The sequence below is a fragment of the Oncorhynchus kisutch genome, linkage group LG2 (genome assembly GCF_002021735.2).
Source record: "Oncorhynchus kisutch isolate 150728-3 linkage group LG2, Okis_V2, whole genome shotgun sequence".
NCBI lineage: Eukaryota > Metazoa > Chordata > Actinopteri > Salmoniformes > Salmonidae > Oncorhynchus > Oncorhynchus kisutch.
Genome location: NC_034175.2, coordinates 15,793,286 through 15,809,929, shown reverse-complemented (window position 1 = coordinate 15,809,929; position 16,644 = coordinate 15,793,286). Strand labels below are relative to the sequence as shown.

The following is a 16,644-nucleotide window of genomic DNA, read 5'->3' as shown; positions in this document are numbered from 1 at the left end:
ACTATTTGAATGAAAGTGTGCTACCCATCCACCAGTAATTGGTCCTTTACATACATACACTGTATCATACAAGAAAAAAATGACATTCTGACGCCACCCGGGGCGGGTCTAAACCCTCCTGCGAGTCCGTGAGTACCAGTCTCGAGCCCCACGCAGCATCCGATATATAATAGCATCATTGAGTTTGGCGTATAGAGAGCGAATAGACCATACGAAAAGAGGAAGACAATCATTATTTATTAACCTGTGAGCTCATTTACTGGAATATTTGGTTGAATTATCGTTACTCATTCTCTATGGATATAAAATAGGGACAAATCAGCTTTATATTCTTTCATTTACCCTTTTTATCTGGGCTGCCAGTAAAGCATCCTGCGTTAATTCTCAAAATGGCTGAGATTACAGAATTACGACCTGCATATGGTAAGTAGCAGACATTTTTCGGAATTATTTGGCATTTTGTTTATTGTGTCGTCAGATGTTAACGTTATATGATGTCTTGTATTTACATTAGGCAAAATGTTCAAATAATGCCCATTCGTTTTAGAAATAAGGCCATATGAGAGTGAACACACCCAAATAGCATGATTAAGTTGATTGCTATCATCAAAGATTGCCAAATGTAAATTTGACATTTATTCATTACCATGGCCTATGTTAATGTAAATAGCATCGAATGTAATTTGGAAATTGAACGAAACTGATTACACAGGCATGTTCAACAGAGATAGTAACATTACTAGGCACAGACGTCAATCAATTCAACGTCTATTCCACGTTGGTTCAACTTAATTTCATTGAAATGACGTGGAAACAACGTTGATTCAACCAGTGTGTGCCCAGTGGGAGCCTATTATTACAGTATTTGCTATTATGCAATTATTTGTTTTCAATCAGTGAGTAATTTGGTCCAACAACATAATAATTGTAGGCCTATTCTATCAAAAGATAGAGTACTGCGGCCCATTCCCAACATTGTCACTTCTCCCGGTGGTCTTCAATGTGCGCGTACGATGGGGTGGATAGGATGACGTGATGTCTATTCCTGCATAAGCATCGCCAGCCCCGTTCCTTTGTTTTTGTTAAAGCAAGCATCCCGGAACTAGGAGCTTGGCCAAATGGACATATTTTCATTGTATTAGACCCCGAGCTTTAAATTAAGATCCCTGAACAGTAGTTTAATGCCACATTGCCATAATAAGAAGTGTAGTGCTCTGAAGGCAGGGGGTGTTGGTGACCCAAACAGTGACAGATCCTCTCAGCAAGTGACATGAATAGGTGATGGGGAATGGGGAGGGTTATGGATATTATATCATCAGAAGAATAGGACAACCCAAGTGCAGAAACAAAACGGATTGTTCTAAAATATAAACCAATAAGCACTGCCAGGAATGGGCCTGTAACCTGTTGGAGTTGATTAATGTCCATGCGGAAGAGGAGGCTTTTGTTAATAAATGCATTCTCATATTTCTTGGTTGATTTAAGATTAAACCATCAAGAGCATCTAAACATTGAACTGCTTGAAGAACCTCATTACAACAAGCAGTTGACCTTTCATCTCATACAGGCTCAAGATAAACAGTTGTGCAATCTAGGCTTGAGTGTTAGAGATGTGTCATTGCAAACATAATGTGAGCCTGCCGGATGCAGTAGAACATGAGAGTTGGATATCTGCAATTCAGCCCAACAGACTCCAGAAACCCAGATTACAGCCAGTGATCTAATCTGGGTCACTCATCAGGATTAAGACACATCTGGTCCACATCACAATCTGAGTTCTGCAAATCAACTGAATCTTATGTTCACAGGCAGTATACAATAAGACATGTTGCCAATGCAGACAGATTGTCTCTCAGTGCTCCATGGTCACTCAGCACTGTTTACCAGGCTGGTGGATGATGGGGTTTATGCTGTACCAACCGGTGCCAGGCAGAAAGAAAGATGGGCAGTTGGTCAGAAGTTGGATAATTTTGCATTCTTCAAACACCAGAACCAGCTTTTTCTTGCAATCTAGAGCCATAGTTATAATGACTAATTATGTCAAAACTGTCTATTTTACTGCATAATTTATCTAAGCATATCTTCTTACCTCCTTATCTCCTTATCTAAGCATATCTCCTTACCTCCTTATCTCCTTATCTAAGCATATCTCCTTACCTGTTCAATTGTCATGTTAATTAAGGATGCACATTGATTCTTTAAGATCTGTTTTGCCTTAGAAGTTTAGTGCAACTGCCACACTGGTATATCGTTTCATAACCCAATAATTAAAGCAATTTTAGTCAATTATGTATCAATTTATTGTCATTTGAGTTTTGAAAAGAACAATCAAATTGTCTGTCAATCTTTGCATGCATAGCTCTGTCTATGAACAGTGGTTACATTTCCCCAGCCCCATGACTCAGTTTATCAAACAAAGTGGCAGAGTCAGGCACTGGAAATGGCTCAAATCAAATCAAACGCTGTGTGTGTCACTCTACACTCTCTCCTCCACTGACGATACCTCACACACTAGAGTATCTAGCGTCCTGCCGAGGCATCTCTGCTCTGTGCACCTTGGAAGGAACCACTTACTAGGGGAGAATAGGTAGGGGGGTACACTTTGCCTGGTCCAGTCAGTGTGCCCCCTGCGAAAAGTACCGCTGACATATCTTTTTATAAATAATTATGATAAAATTAATTTTAAAAAAATCTTAGGGGGCGCATGCCTTTGTGTCCCCTATAGGCATGATGCCACTGACAGTAGCTGTGCATATTTAAACAAAAAGGATGTCTTGAACTCGGCATGTGTGCTGTTCATATTTGGAATGTCAAACTACCTATACAGTAGTGTGGTCTGATCTGTAATCTATGGTTAGATAGAATTACATAATTCCTTGCAAATCAACCTGAGCTCTTTTTCTTGATGAAGGATCTGAAATGGGTTATGCAGAAGGCTAACAGATGGAATCCACAGAAAAAAATATCTTTAAAGTTACCCACAGAAAAAAAACTGAACTGAGGAGATTGGCATTGTGTCTAGTTAATAAAAAAATGTACGGTGTATTTTTGGTTCTGTTAATCAGCACATTCAATTTATGCTTTTACTTAACACATTTTGTGGACAATTCCTGGACCCACTGAAGCGGAAGATTTGAGAGCTCACTACTGCCATCCCCCTGGGGTATGTTTCCAGGGCAACGGGCTCAGCTGGCATTAAGCTCCTTCCAAAATCTGACATCATCCTCCTGGTATCCCTACCCAGAATGCCAATGAACAACAACAGGAAGGAAGGGCACAGTATTTTGTTGAAAGACAGACAGTTGAAGGAGGGAGAGGAGAGACAGAAAGACAGATGAAAATGGAGACGGGAGAGAGATAGAGAAAACAGACGTAATATAAATGTAGTTCGATAGCTGAGGTAAAGAGGGTGAAAGATAGAGTCTGTACGTGTGTATGTGCATGCATGTGTGCCTCGTGCATCACATATGTGCATGCTCATGCACATTCACTGTATAGACTGACAAGTTTACCAATTGGAGTATGGTGACATGCTCAGAAGGCCAGCGCAGCTAGGGAAATGTTCCCTGTGGAGGGCTGAAGGGGAGGGGGGGGGGGGGGGGGGGGGGTGGCACAATGCGTCTCTTTTCAGGGGCTTGGCCAAACAAAGGGCCCTCTCCCGGCCCTCCCGCCCCGCTGCAGCAGGCTCTGTCCACTGAGTCCCATTACAGCTGGGATCAGCACAGTCAGCCTTACCATGTGCGCACAGCACATAGTCACAGTCTCACATTAACCCCAGCAGCAAATGAGTGGGTGGTGGCTCGCACACACAGTCACACATAGATTCATGCATACCTGCATGTGCACAGACACTTAGAACCTCACCCCTCGCACATACACATACACAGAGACACACACACAGAGACAGGGTATGGGGCTATACCTCCCAGACACATTGAGGCAGACAATACACAACCTAGTCTGGCGTAATGACCAGCCCTGGAACATGGTCTGTCTGCTAGATAAAGCACACCGTCACTGGGATCAATTAAGGGAGGCAAATGACTAATGACTTAAATAAAGAGGTGGACTATGTGTGTGGATGTGTTTAACTATAGTAAACTAACAGTAAAACATTTTTTATCAACTGGGGACATTTTGTTGGTCCCCACAAGGTCAAATGCTATTTCTAGGGGGTTTAGGGTTAAGGTTAGAATTAGTGTTATGGTTTGAATTAGATTTAGGGTTAGGGTTAGGGTTAAGGTTAGGTTTTTGTTTTATGGTTAGGTTTAAGGTTAAGGTTAGGTTTTAGGGTTAAGGTTAGGGTAAGGGTTCGGGTTAGGGAAAATAGGATTTTGAATAGGACTGAATTGTGTGTGTCCACAAGGTTAGTTGTACAAGTCTCTGTGTGTGTGTGTGTGTATGTATGCAGCCTGACCTGGCTGTGTGTGTTTCCACAGACTGCTCCCCATGCGCCTATTTACCCTCCAGAGTCAGACAGCCATAGTTGCATTTGCATGCAGCGCATGTATGTGTGTGCGTGTGTGTGTGTGTGTGTGTGTGTTCGTGTGTGTTTGTGTGGTGTTGGGGCTGACATTTAAGCAGCCTGGTGACACCTGGTTGAATGACGTCCATATTGCTCATGTGTTTCCCACTCACACCTTGCCTTGTGCTCTGTGACACTACTCACTCACCCTGGGTGGTGTGGTCACACGACTTACATTATTTAGCCTACCTGACAATAATGAGCCACTGGAGGGCAGTTACATGATTTCCTATTTGATTTTCAGTACTGCAACACTTGGTGCAGCTTAAAGAGTTGAATTTCTTTAATCTGAGTCAGTTCCAGTTCCTGGATGAACTAAATGCAACCGACAGTTTGACTATCTACTTTATTTAGAGACTTCAGTATAAATATTTCTTACACCAGACATTGCAAACACATCCCAGTCTAGACTGTGCAAAGGCTTTTACTCATTCTATCTTCCCCTCTCTTTTAGACATGTCACCGGTGCTGGCTGGTTTTATCGGTGCAGCGGCTCTGGTGGTTGCCGTGGTGATCCTGGTTCTCCTGTGGTCCTTCTGCCAGCGTCGCAACCTCCGGGTGATGGGCCGGTACAAGCTCCATGGTGATCAGTACACCGACTCGGCTGAAGACCCGCCCTACAAGTTCATCCACATGCTGAAGGGCATCAGTATCTACCCAGAATCCCTCAGCAGCAGCAAGAGGATAGTACGGGTGGCCAGGCGTGCTGGGTGGCAGGGGGAGAGAGACAGAGAGAGGGGTGGTGGCCGCGGGATGGTCCTGGTGGATGCTGAGAACAACATCCTGGATGCTCCTACCCATCTCCAGATGAGCCACCTGGTGCCCCCTGCTGGCCAGCCCAGAATGGAGGCGGCACTGCCCGTTAGGGCCGACTACTGCTGCCTGGATAGCTCAGCTACCAGTAGCGAGAACAGCAGCAAGACCGTTTCACCTTTCACCCCCGCGTCCTCCGACCCAGAATCAGAGCCTGAAACCAGCCTGGGCTCCCTCAGCCTGGCTTTAGACTACAACTTCCCCAAGAAAGCCTTGGTGGTGACCATCGTTGGAGCCCATGGCCTGCCTGCAGTTGATGAACAGGGGAACAGCTCCGACCCCTACGTGAAGATGACCATCCTCCCTGAGAAGAAGCACCGTGTGAAGACCAGGGTCCTGAGGAAGACACTGGAGCCGGTGTTTGACGAGACGTTCACGTTCTATGGCGTGGCCTACAGCTCGTTGCCCGAGCTCACGCTGCACTTCCTGGTGCTCAGCTTCGACCGCTTCGCCCGAGATGATGTCATAGGAGAGGTGGTGGTCCCGCTGACAGAGTTGGAACCCAGCACGGGGCGGGTGCACATCACCCAGCAAATCAGCAAGAGGAACATGCAGGTGAGGAATGGGGGGGGGGGGGGGGGGGGGGACCTACACATGTTTAAAAGCATGAACAGACAATTCCAACATATTCTTAGAAGTTGGGGCCCGGTGCACACATACACACACACACACACACACACATGGAATTGAGCGCAGTGCAGTACACAGAGGGGGTTGTCTGACAGGAAGGTCAATGTGTCTCCATTGATTCGGTCCCCATTCAAGTCTTAACTGCAGCCAAACTGAGGAGACAGAAACAACGCCTCCATGTAATCTCTCAATGCAGCCAGCCATCCATCAGGCTCCCTTCATCATCACAGCCACACGTGTGTATGTGAGTGTGTACCCAACTCGGACTCACCAAGAACTTTTGTTTTTTGTTCCTACATGTACCTGTGGCACTAGTCCTCCCTGTGTGACCATTGTGTATAACCCATCTGCTGTTCAATATAAGAAGGGATTGATATGTTTTGTATGGATGCAATGCAGGGGTTATTACTTCCTCATTGAAAGAAGACTTCTGATCGTAAAAACAGATAGTGTTCCTCAGTACTCAGTGTGGAGGGCAAGGTATTGCAGTAGCATGGGGGAAGTCGATACACCATGCATGGGAATCAACCTCATACCTGACTAGGATAGTAAGTTGCAGGTGTATTAAAACTACACTAGAATGAGAAGAGAACCTTGGCTCACTGTAGTGGTGTCAGGGCAAATTTGTGTGGCTAAGCTTTCGGTCAAACAACCTTCATCAAAGCAATGTCATCTTCTTGCTTATTGAAATAATCCATCATAAGCATACCAATCACCAGGACACTCACCTAGGGATTCTTCTCAGCAAATCCTCATTTTATAATCATTAGATTAGAAAATGCCCTTTTAGTAATGGGTTGGAATAATATGAAATCAATTGCAAGTCAGTGAATATGAGAAAGTGCATGTGTGTGCTGGTCTGTAGCATCATACATCATGTCTACCTACTGTCATCTGTATTAATATATACAGTACCAATATCTGATTTACATTTATATGGATATACAGTGTAAAGGCCAGGCATGACAGATTTTGTTCACAGTTCATCTGATTCATTGTTTAATTTCTTTGCACTTACTATGCAGAACACCTAGATTATACAAACCGCTATACTGTATACGTTGTGCTGTTTCTCACATAAACACTAAAAGAATCACACTAGTCTGTTTCCACACGCAGATATGTATGGTATATTTACGCAATAAGGCCTGAGTGGGTGTGGTATATGGCCAATATACCACGGCTAAGGGCTGTTATTAGGCAAGACGCAATGTGCCTGGATGCAGCCCTTAGCCGAGGTATAATGGCCGTATACCACAAACCACAAATAGCACAAACTTATTGCTATAATAAACTGGTTAATAACGTAATTAGAGCAGTAAAAATAAATGTTTTGTCATACAGCCAATCAGCATTCAGGCCTTGAACCACCCAGTTTATAATTGTGCATGTAGAACAAGGTTGGCAAATAGATCATTCCAAAGACTGCTGAGTTTTATTGTCTTGGCAGTTGGTGCCCAATTACTATTTTAATCTATGACTGTACGATTATGGCTGTTTCATTGTTGTATTGTGTCTTAAAGGCTGAGTAGGTGGGTTTGATGATTGTTCCTTTTGAATGAATCAATAGTTAAATCCTCTATGTGTCTGTCTCTTCCTGCAGTGCGAGAGCCGTGGGGAGCTGTTGGTGTCTCTGTCCTACCAGCCTGTCTCCCACCGCCTCAGTGTGGTGGTGCTGAAGGCCAAACACCTGCCCAAGATGGACATCTCTGGCCTGTCTGGAAGTGAGTTCAACCACTGTGTATGTCAGTGTGTGCGTGTGCGCCTGTGGACAATTTTAAAAAGCGGAGCTTGTGTAATGTCCCCTTTACATATAACAATATTCCAAAATGTCCTTCTCTCCCTTAGACCCATATGTGAAGGTCAATGTGTTCTACGGACGCAAGCGCATCGCCAAGAAAAAGACGCACGTGAAGAAGTGCACGTTAAACCCCGTCTTCAACGAGTCCTTCATCTACGACGTGCCCCCCGAGCTGCTCCCTGAGATCTCCGTGGAGTTTGTGGTGGTCGACTTTGACCGTACCACTAAGAACGAGGTGGTGGGGCGCCTGCCCCTCGGCCTGCACAGCCCCTGTCCCTCTGGCGCCGCCCACTGGCGGGAAGTCTGCGAAAACCCCCGTCGGCAGATCTCAAAGTGGCACAACCTCAGTGAATACTAGCTCCTCCCACCACCTAATGCATATAGTTCTACCTGTGTATAGGGGGAGGTGAAGGAGGGGAAGAGAGGGACTTCTTGCCGAGAGAGTGACTTTTCCCCCATGCCATACATTCTCTTGTGAATAATACCAACAAAAAATGAACAACATTCCTGGTGGGACTTGTACAGTGGACTTTACAGTGGTTAAGGTTCAACTACAGGATCGAATTAAAGTAACAAACATGCATACAGATAAACATGCACATATATAACCCACACCACTACAGAATTATAGAGACACTCAGTCTCAGCATTAGGTTAAGAGTAATGAAAATGAAAAAGTTGTTTGTTAACCAAAATCTGACCAGGATCACACATTCAAGGCTGTTATGAATTATTGTCTGGCCATGTTGTATGAAGTTTAGGCGACGGGAGGATACATGCAAATGCTTAAAAAAAGAAAGAATTGTCAGACTTCAAAATCCTCCCCTTGCCAATATTTTACTTCATTCATTGCATGTCTGAATTAAACAGAAATATCATCAAATCAAATGTAGTAAGGAAACAGAAGTATTGCTTAGTGAGAAAAGTGAGAGAAAAAAAAATCTCTCTTAAAATGAGAAAATCTCATGCAACCGACTCTCTGTTGCAGTTTCTCTAAAGGTAGCAACAAATAGGACAGCTAGAAATTTCTACCCATGAAATGTTTTGGGGCCTAACTGTTGTCGTTTAGTGGCATTACCATATTTGATGACAAGCTCTGTATCTAACATGAAAACCATCAAGGTTTCAAACCAATTGATGCTTTGTTGTTAAGACAAATGTGATTTCACTGCAAATATATTTATTTGGGGTTCATTTTTAGAACAAATTCGGTCTGAAAATATGAATGTAATAAACAACCAAAACATTATTACATGGATACATGTAGCGTTTCGCTACACTCGCATTAACATCTGCTAACCATGTATAAAATTTGATTTGATTTGATTTAACATGTGATCACAAGAAATATGACATCTTCTCATACTGTGGCATTGAAAAAGCATTCACCACAGTATAAGCAAATGACTGAAATATCACTGCAGCAGGTTAGTCTTAGTACTGTAATAACCAGGTAATAACACATGCTAGTTAGGAGCTTGTAGTGCCAGATGTTTTTTGAAAGTCACTGATATTATTGTGAAAAATGGTTTTGACATGAAGAGTTGTAAAGGGTCATGTTTTGCTGTGTGGTTTCCAAAAGGTTTATACAGTATGTTCCATATATATTTTGGCCTTTGCTGCCATGCTCATCTTTTAGGACTCGATTCAATCCGAATCACTGAAGTTCTGCGCTATAGCGTGCTTGAAATGTAAACAGCATTTTTTATTGAGCTGTCATATGCAGCGTTTACCGTGAATGCAGTCTTTGCGAACTTGGGAACATTGGCTTTACATTGCCTTTACATTTCAATAGCGCTGAACTTGAGCGATACGGATTGAATAGAGCCCTTCGTGTATTTTTGTCTCTTTCATTTGGCTAATTTCAAGATTATATTGTATAAAAGAACAGTACTTTATATCTTGAAGGCAACAATTTTCTATAGTGAATAGCCTCACAGGTTGAAGCTCCTGTATGTTGTTGGTGATACTCTGTGTGTGTGTGTGTGTGTGTGTGTGTGTGTGTGTGTGTGTGTGTGTGTGTGTGTGTGTGTGTGTGTGTGTGTGTGTGTGTGTGTGTGTGTGTGTGTGTGTGTGTGTGTGTGTGTGTGTGTGTGTGTGTGTGTGTGTGGAGACTGCAGAGCCCAGGTGCACTGTTTAGAATAATATAAGTGGTGATGGGGTTCAGAGCAGGTCATGGCAGTGGGGTGGCTACTGCTAGCTTCTGGCTTGGCTAGGCTTTTGACCAGAAGGACGAGACACAGGTGGGCAAACCTCCACTGTCACCAACCTCTCCATCCTCTCTTCCTCCTCTTTTTCTCCTGCTCTCTCACTGTCTCTGACCCTCCTTCGCACTTTCTTTCTAGCTCTCTCTTTACAGTCCCTTATTTCCTCAATCTCCTTCGTTCTCCCGTCTCCTCTCTCTAACTCTTTCTTTGCACCTTCTTTATTTGGATCACTAATATCTCAAATTCCTTTTAATGCTTCATTCCTCATAATGAGAGATGTCACAGTATTTGACATATTAGTGAACCCATCATAACACCTATCACACCCTGTGAGGATTTGGCTGTATGACTGATGATCTGTCATCATTGTACACCGTAGGTCAGGGGTGTCAAACTCATTCCATGGAGGGCCTAGTGTCTGCAGGTTTTTTGGTTTTTCCTTTCAATGAAGCACTAGACAACAAGTAGTGGGGAGTTCCTTACTAATTAGTGACCATAATTCATCAATCAAGTACAAGGGAGGACTTGCAGACACTCAGCCCTCCGTGGAATGAGTTTGACACCTGTGCTGTAGGCCTACTCAGTGGAGACATGGGGAGTCTAGCTGCAATGGCTTTACATCACACTGTGTAACATTTACTGCAGTGCAGTCTGGCAAATTGACTATGTGAAACTCTGGGAGAACAGTAATCTCAGTGAAGCCAAGGTAAAAAAACTTAAGTAAGACTGCAGGTTTGTGCCTTGACAGGGCAAGGGGAAAGCATAAAATTGTGTTGCAATACATATGAGCTGCCTTGTTTGCTTTTGGCAGCAAACTCCTGCGATCAGAACCCCCACCATTTTAACGGTCTATAGCCCCGTTTATACCTGGTGCTAACATGGGTCCTTAGTCCTGATCTTGTCTACATTCTGATTGTGCCCACATTTCCAGAAGTGTGTCTACACATGGTATTCGAATGAGTCTGTTATCTATCCACTGTGTCTGCATTGTGACCAGAGTTCCTGGTCCCTTCCTTTATGCAAATAATTTCACAGCTATAATATTTGTATATGTATTTACTGTAAGACACATATTGATGTAATCAGCCACCTGTCACTGATATTAGAGGCCGGAATAATGATGATTTAAATGGTTTTTCTGTCCAGATCTGTCTACATTTGTAAGATGTCTAGACACAAAAAGATCACAATCAGATCACAACGTGTCTTTTGATTGTCAACACCTGTCTAAAAATGTGGGCACAATCAGACTGTGGACAAGATCAGGACAAAGGACGCAAGTTAGAACAAGGTATAAAAGGGGCTTACTTCACCTTGTCTCCCCACCTTCGACCTTCAGTGTAGCTATTTCCTTTGTTGAAATATCCTTGTTAACTAATTTGGAATAAAATATGAAACGTAATGTAAACAAACTGTAATAATGACTGATCGTGGACTGGTACAAATTATTATTTCATTATTTAATCTTCTGTCCAAATACATGGAGTTAAACTATGTAATGAAATACTTGCCAGTAATGCAAACGGTGTCTAAAACTTACATTTTCCTATGTGCTGAGTATATTACGCGGATGCTAACTTGTGTGTTATTTTCATTAACAGTCATTCAACGTGCAAATAAAAAGTTATACTCCAGTGTTTCCAGCTATTTTTTTTAAAAACAGCTTTACATCACCAGAATCTTGACACACATGCATGGAGGCATGCACGCACACAGGCTTGTAAGCGTGTACACACACTCACACACTTCTCATAACTGAGCTACATTAAGCACAATATGCAACATGAAAATATTGAAAATATCATGACAATCAACACCCTCTTCTGGTGTAATCTAGTTCTGTGACTGAAGTAACACTAGTCGTCTGTGTAATTTAAGAAAGTTGTCACACATAGATCAGTGGAATAAAAGCGTAGATCATTGGTCCGTAACGATTTTCATTTGAACTGTTACAAACAACAACAAAAAACAAGCAACAATATTCATACAACTGTAATAGAGTAGCAACAAGGATAACTTCAATAATCATAGAAGTAGACATCAAGGTCAAATTTAACAACAAAATAATCATGTAGAAACAAGATGTGAATTATTATGTGGATTATAATTAATGGACATTTTTGTAGGGGTTCTAACATTTTTCATTAGCGCAAATCAAGTCTGAAATTCTTAAGTGGAAATTACAAACTTAAGAAGTGTTACACCCTGATCTGTTTCACCTGTCCTTGTGCTTGTCTCCACCCCCCTCTGGGTGTCGCCCATCTTCCCCATTATCCCCTGTGTATTTATACCTGTGTTTTCTGTCTATCTGTTGCCAGTTCATCTTGTTTGTTCAAGCCTACCAGTGGTTTGTCTCAGAGACTGGGTTTCCCTAGTCCCTATTTTTCTCGTCCTCCTGGGTTTTGACCACTACCTGTCTCTGAGCCGACCTGCCTTCCTGTACCTTGGCCTCTGCTCTGGATGATCAACCACTAGCAGCCTTGACCTGTCATTTGCCTGCTCCTGTGGTTACAATAAACATTGTTACTTCACACAGTCTACACTTGGGTCTTACCTTGATACCTGATAAGAAGCCTTTTTAAAACTTGAATACACTGCTGTGCAGGAAAATGTTCTGTTACAACAGAGATTCGGTACCTAATGGCAGTAGACTCAAGGAGAATTGGATTTTTTAAACATTATCTTGTAGGAGCATTGTTTGTTAATGGAGGAGCTGCTGATCAGATTACCAATCTTGAAGAATCCATTTGCGATATCCAAACTGGTGGAGAGAGTACTGGGTAAAGTTAAGGCTGTGAGGATCACGAGAGGTGGGCTTGTTTCAATTTTTTTGTACTTGTTAGGATCAGAAGGAACGTGTGTTGCGTCTCACCCGATTTGAGAAGTTTGACGTGTCGTGTGTCTCGAGGGAAGTCAATGTTGAAGAGATAAAAAATATTCCTGGAGTGATTGATGCGCGTCGGATGAATTGTGTGGTGAAAAAGTGAAGAGGCTCTGTTCTTTTTTTTTTGTTCTTTTTTTTTGTCTCTTGCTACTCAAGAGCAGTTGGGGTATATCAATTACAGATTCAGAGCATTTATCCTTAGACCAATGATCACTGTAAAGCTTTTGGACATGTTTCAAGTGTTTGTAGAAGGGGGAAGCCAATATGTCCAAGTTGTGGAAAATATAATGTGTTTAAAAGGGATAAAAATGTGACAAGTTGGAATCATGAAGCCACGTCTTTGGAATGCCCGACAAGGGTGAAAAAGAATGAGGTGGCCAAAGTCAGGGCTGTCCAGAGCATTTCATATGCAGCGGCTATTAAAAGGGTTGAGGGTTCGAATGGTGCTCCTGAAGAGTCCATGGTGGTGGATAGGCCTTCACTGCAGACTGCAGGGGTTGCCTTTCACCAGTAGAACCCAGATATTTTAAAGGTTAAGAAGGTGGACTTTGGCCTTTATACACTATATATACAAAAAAGTATGTGGACACCCCTTCAAATTAGTGGATTCGGCTATTTCAGCCACACCCGTTGCTGACAGGTGTATAAAATCGAACACACAGCCGTTCAATTTGCATAGACAAACATTGGCAGTAGAATGGCCTTACTGAAGAGCTCAGTGACTGTCAACGTGGCACCGTCATAGGAGGCCACGTTTCCAACAAGTCAGTATGTCAAATTTTGCCCTGCTAGAGCTTCCCCGGTCAAAGGTAAAGGCTGTTATTGTGAAGTCTAGGAGCAACAATGTCTCAGCCGCGAAATGGTAGGCCACACAAGCTCTCAGAATGGGACCACCAAGTGTTGAAGTGTGTTGCACTCACTACCAAGTTCCAAACTGCCTCTCGAAGCAACAGCACAAGAACTGTTCGTCGAGAGCTTCATGAAATGGGTTTCCATGGCTGAGCATCCATACACAAGCCTAAGATCACCATTCGTAATGCCAAATGTCGGCTGGAGTGGTGTAAAGCCGGTCGCCATTAGATTCTGGAGCAGTGGAAATTCGTTTTCTGAAGTGATGAATCATGCTTCACCATCTGGCAGTCCGGCGGAAGAATCTGGGTTTGACGGATATCAAGCGAATACTACCTGCCCCAAGCATAGTGCCATCTGTAAAAATTTGGTGGAGGAGGAATAATGGTCTGGGTCTGTTTTTCATGGTTCTGGCCAGACCCCTTAGTTCCAGTGAAGGCAAATCTTAATGCTACAGCATACAATTACATTATAGACGATTCTGTGCTTCCATCTTTGTGGCAACAGTTTGGGGAAGGTCATTTCCTGTTTCAGCATGACAATGACCCCGTGCACAAAGTGAAGTCCATACAGAAATGGCTTGTTGAGATTGGTGAGGAAGAACTTGACCCCTGACCTCAAGCCCATCGAACACCTTTGAGATTAAATGGAAGTCAGGCCTAATCGCCCAACATCAGTGCCTAATGTTCTTGTGACTGAATGGAAGCAGGTCCCCACAGCAATATTCAGCAAATATTCAAGTCCCCACAGCAAACATCTAGTGGAAAGCCTTCCCAGGAGAGTGTTATTGCAGTAAAGGGGCGACCAATTCCATATTAATGCCCATGATTTTTGAATGAGATGTTCGACGAGCAGGTGCCCACATACTTTTGGTCATGTAGTGTAGCTACGGTGATTATGGTGATTAGTGGCACTTCCAAGATGGAGAGGAGGTCCAGGAAAATTTATTTCATTCTGGAAGTTGCACAGAAGTTTCACAACATTCAAGTTTGCGCTCAGCAAACCTGAAATTTGCTCAGTGCTTATATTTTTTGGGTGGAACATTAGATGTGAGTAGCTCCATTTTGTACAGACAAGAGACCCTGGTTCGAGTCCAGGCTCTGCCGCAGCGGGCCGCGACCAGGAGACCCATGGAGAGGCGCACAAATGGCCCAGCGTCGTCCAGGTTAGGGGAGTTTGACCGGCCAGGATGTCCTTGTCCCATCGCACACTAGCGACTCCTGTGGCGTGCCAGGCACAGTGCATGCTGACACTGTCACCAGGTGTACGGTGTTTCCTCCGACACATTTGTGCGGCTGACTTCCGGGTTAAGCGTGCATTGTGTCAAGAAGCAGTGCGTCTTGGCTAGGTCGTGTTTCAGAGCACACACGGCTCTCGAGCTTCGCCTCTCCTGAGTCCATACAGGAGTTGCAGCGATGGGACAGGACTGTAACTACCAATTGGGGAGAAAAAATGATTAAGAAAAACTGTGGTTATATGTAGAAACTAGACAACAAAGTTTTTCAATTAAGCCTCTAAAATAATAAAACAACATACAGTATCCTCAAGCAACTAGGAGAGAATGAGCGGTCAGTTATGTACAACAGCGAACCAATCAGTTGGTAAAGCGCCGCCGCAGCACAAATCCAACATGGTTTCCCCCAGAGGAAAAGACAAGAAGCAACTAGCAGATGCAAATGAGAGTAATGAACAATTAAAGGATATCCAGGAAAATATAGCTAAAATGATCTCAATGCTCACCAAAACAAACTAACTGCTACAATAAAAGTAGAGGCTGTCGTGTCAGACACACAAAAAAGGCGTGTGCGTGAGCAAACAACACAACAAAATGTGCCTTTTGGAAACAAAGTTGCAAACTTTAGAAGATTAATTTGACCAGCAACATGAGAATATTGTCCTTACCGGAAGATGAGGATAAAGGAGACCTTTCCAGCTAAGTGGTCAAACTGATATAAGATATTCTTGGCATGGGTATATCATCAGACAATCTGGAACGATGCCATAGGATCAGCGTGAAACAGAAGAATGCTAAATGCCCTCTCATGGTAATCTTCAAACTGTAGAACAATCAGACCAAAATCAACATTCTGAAGGGGGAAAGGAGATCAAAATCCACAGCCAATCCATTCAATTCACCCAGGACCTGTCTGCTAGGCTGAGAATAAAACACAAGGAATACATTCCGATCAGACAATCATTGGAGGAAAAGGGGATCAAGTCTCAGCTCCGATTCCCGGCAGTGCTGTGCGTATGGAAGGAAACGCAGAGGATGGAATTCACAAGCGCCGATGAAGCCCTAGTCAAACTGCAAGAAACCTTTCTAGTTGAAAAGAGGAGAGCTCCCCATACTGAAGAGTGATAAAAAAAAGTGATAAACACACTAGGCTAAATACAGTGATGCCTGATAACAGTTTATCGTAAATTGAGACAATATTATTTCACCCTCTCTCCAATACAATCTACTGTATACTCTACTTTCCCCAAATAACTGTTATTTTCTATGAAGTAACAATAGAAGTAGCCGATGCCAATATGTCTCACAGTCTCATGTCAGAATTATACATTCCTCCATGTTTCTCAAACGTCAAATTTTGAAGTGTTCAAGATTAAGTTCATGCATTTTTCATTAACTCTGAAATCTTAAGGTTATAGGCATAAACTCTGAATGGGTAAGGGTTAAGGTTTGGGATAGGCTTAAAACAAAAATAATTTTATATTGCTGGATTCAAACTTGAAACCTTTGAAATCAAAGGCAGATACTTACACCCATCCACCATCCCCGTCGACAACACGCTAGCAAAACGGAAACCTACTTGAAGGTAACACCGCTCACTGTTTCCCATAGTGGCAGGATTCCACGTCATCTCCTGATGCCCTCAGACATCGAACACTGACTTGTATCACGGGTGACCTGGCTGGAAATATAGCAAGTATG

At 43.1% G+C, this 16,644-nt stretch overlaps 1 protein-coding gene across 1 annotated transcript; it reads left to right on the top strand.

Annotated features, from left to right (window-relative positions):
• The first annotated feature begins 137 nt into the window (after positions 1-137).
• syt11b (synaptotagmin XIb) lies at positions 138-11,613 on the top strand. The gene is made up of 4 exons (XM_020506231.2): positions 138-423; positions 4,980-5,893; positions 7,572-7,692; positions 7,817-11,613. The coding sequence occupies exons 1-4, from the start codon at positions 390-392 to the stop codon at positions 8,125-8,127; spliced, it is 1,380 nt and encodes a 459-aa protein (XP_020361820.1). The 5' UTR covers positions 138-389; the 3' UTR covers positions 8,128-11,613.
• Positions 11,614-16,644: the final 5,031 nt, after the last annotated feature.

What these genes read in the sequence shown, in the direction of transcription:
- syt11b (XM_020506231.2), top strand. Translation starts at nt 390, where the DNA reads ATGGCTGAGATTACAGAATTACGACCTGCATATG. An exon ending in AGAATTACGACCTGCATATG is followed by an intron (nt 424 to 4,979) that starts GTAAGTAGCAGA and finishes CCTCTCTTTTAG; the next exon opens with ACATGTCACCGGTGCTGGCT. An exon ending in TCAGCAAGAGGAACATGCAG is followed by an intron (nt 5,894 to 7,571) that starts GTGAGGAATGGG and finishes CTCTTCCTGCAG; the next exon opens with TGCGAGAGCCGTGGGGAGCT.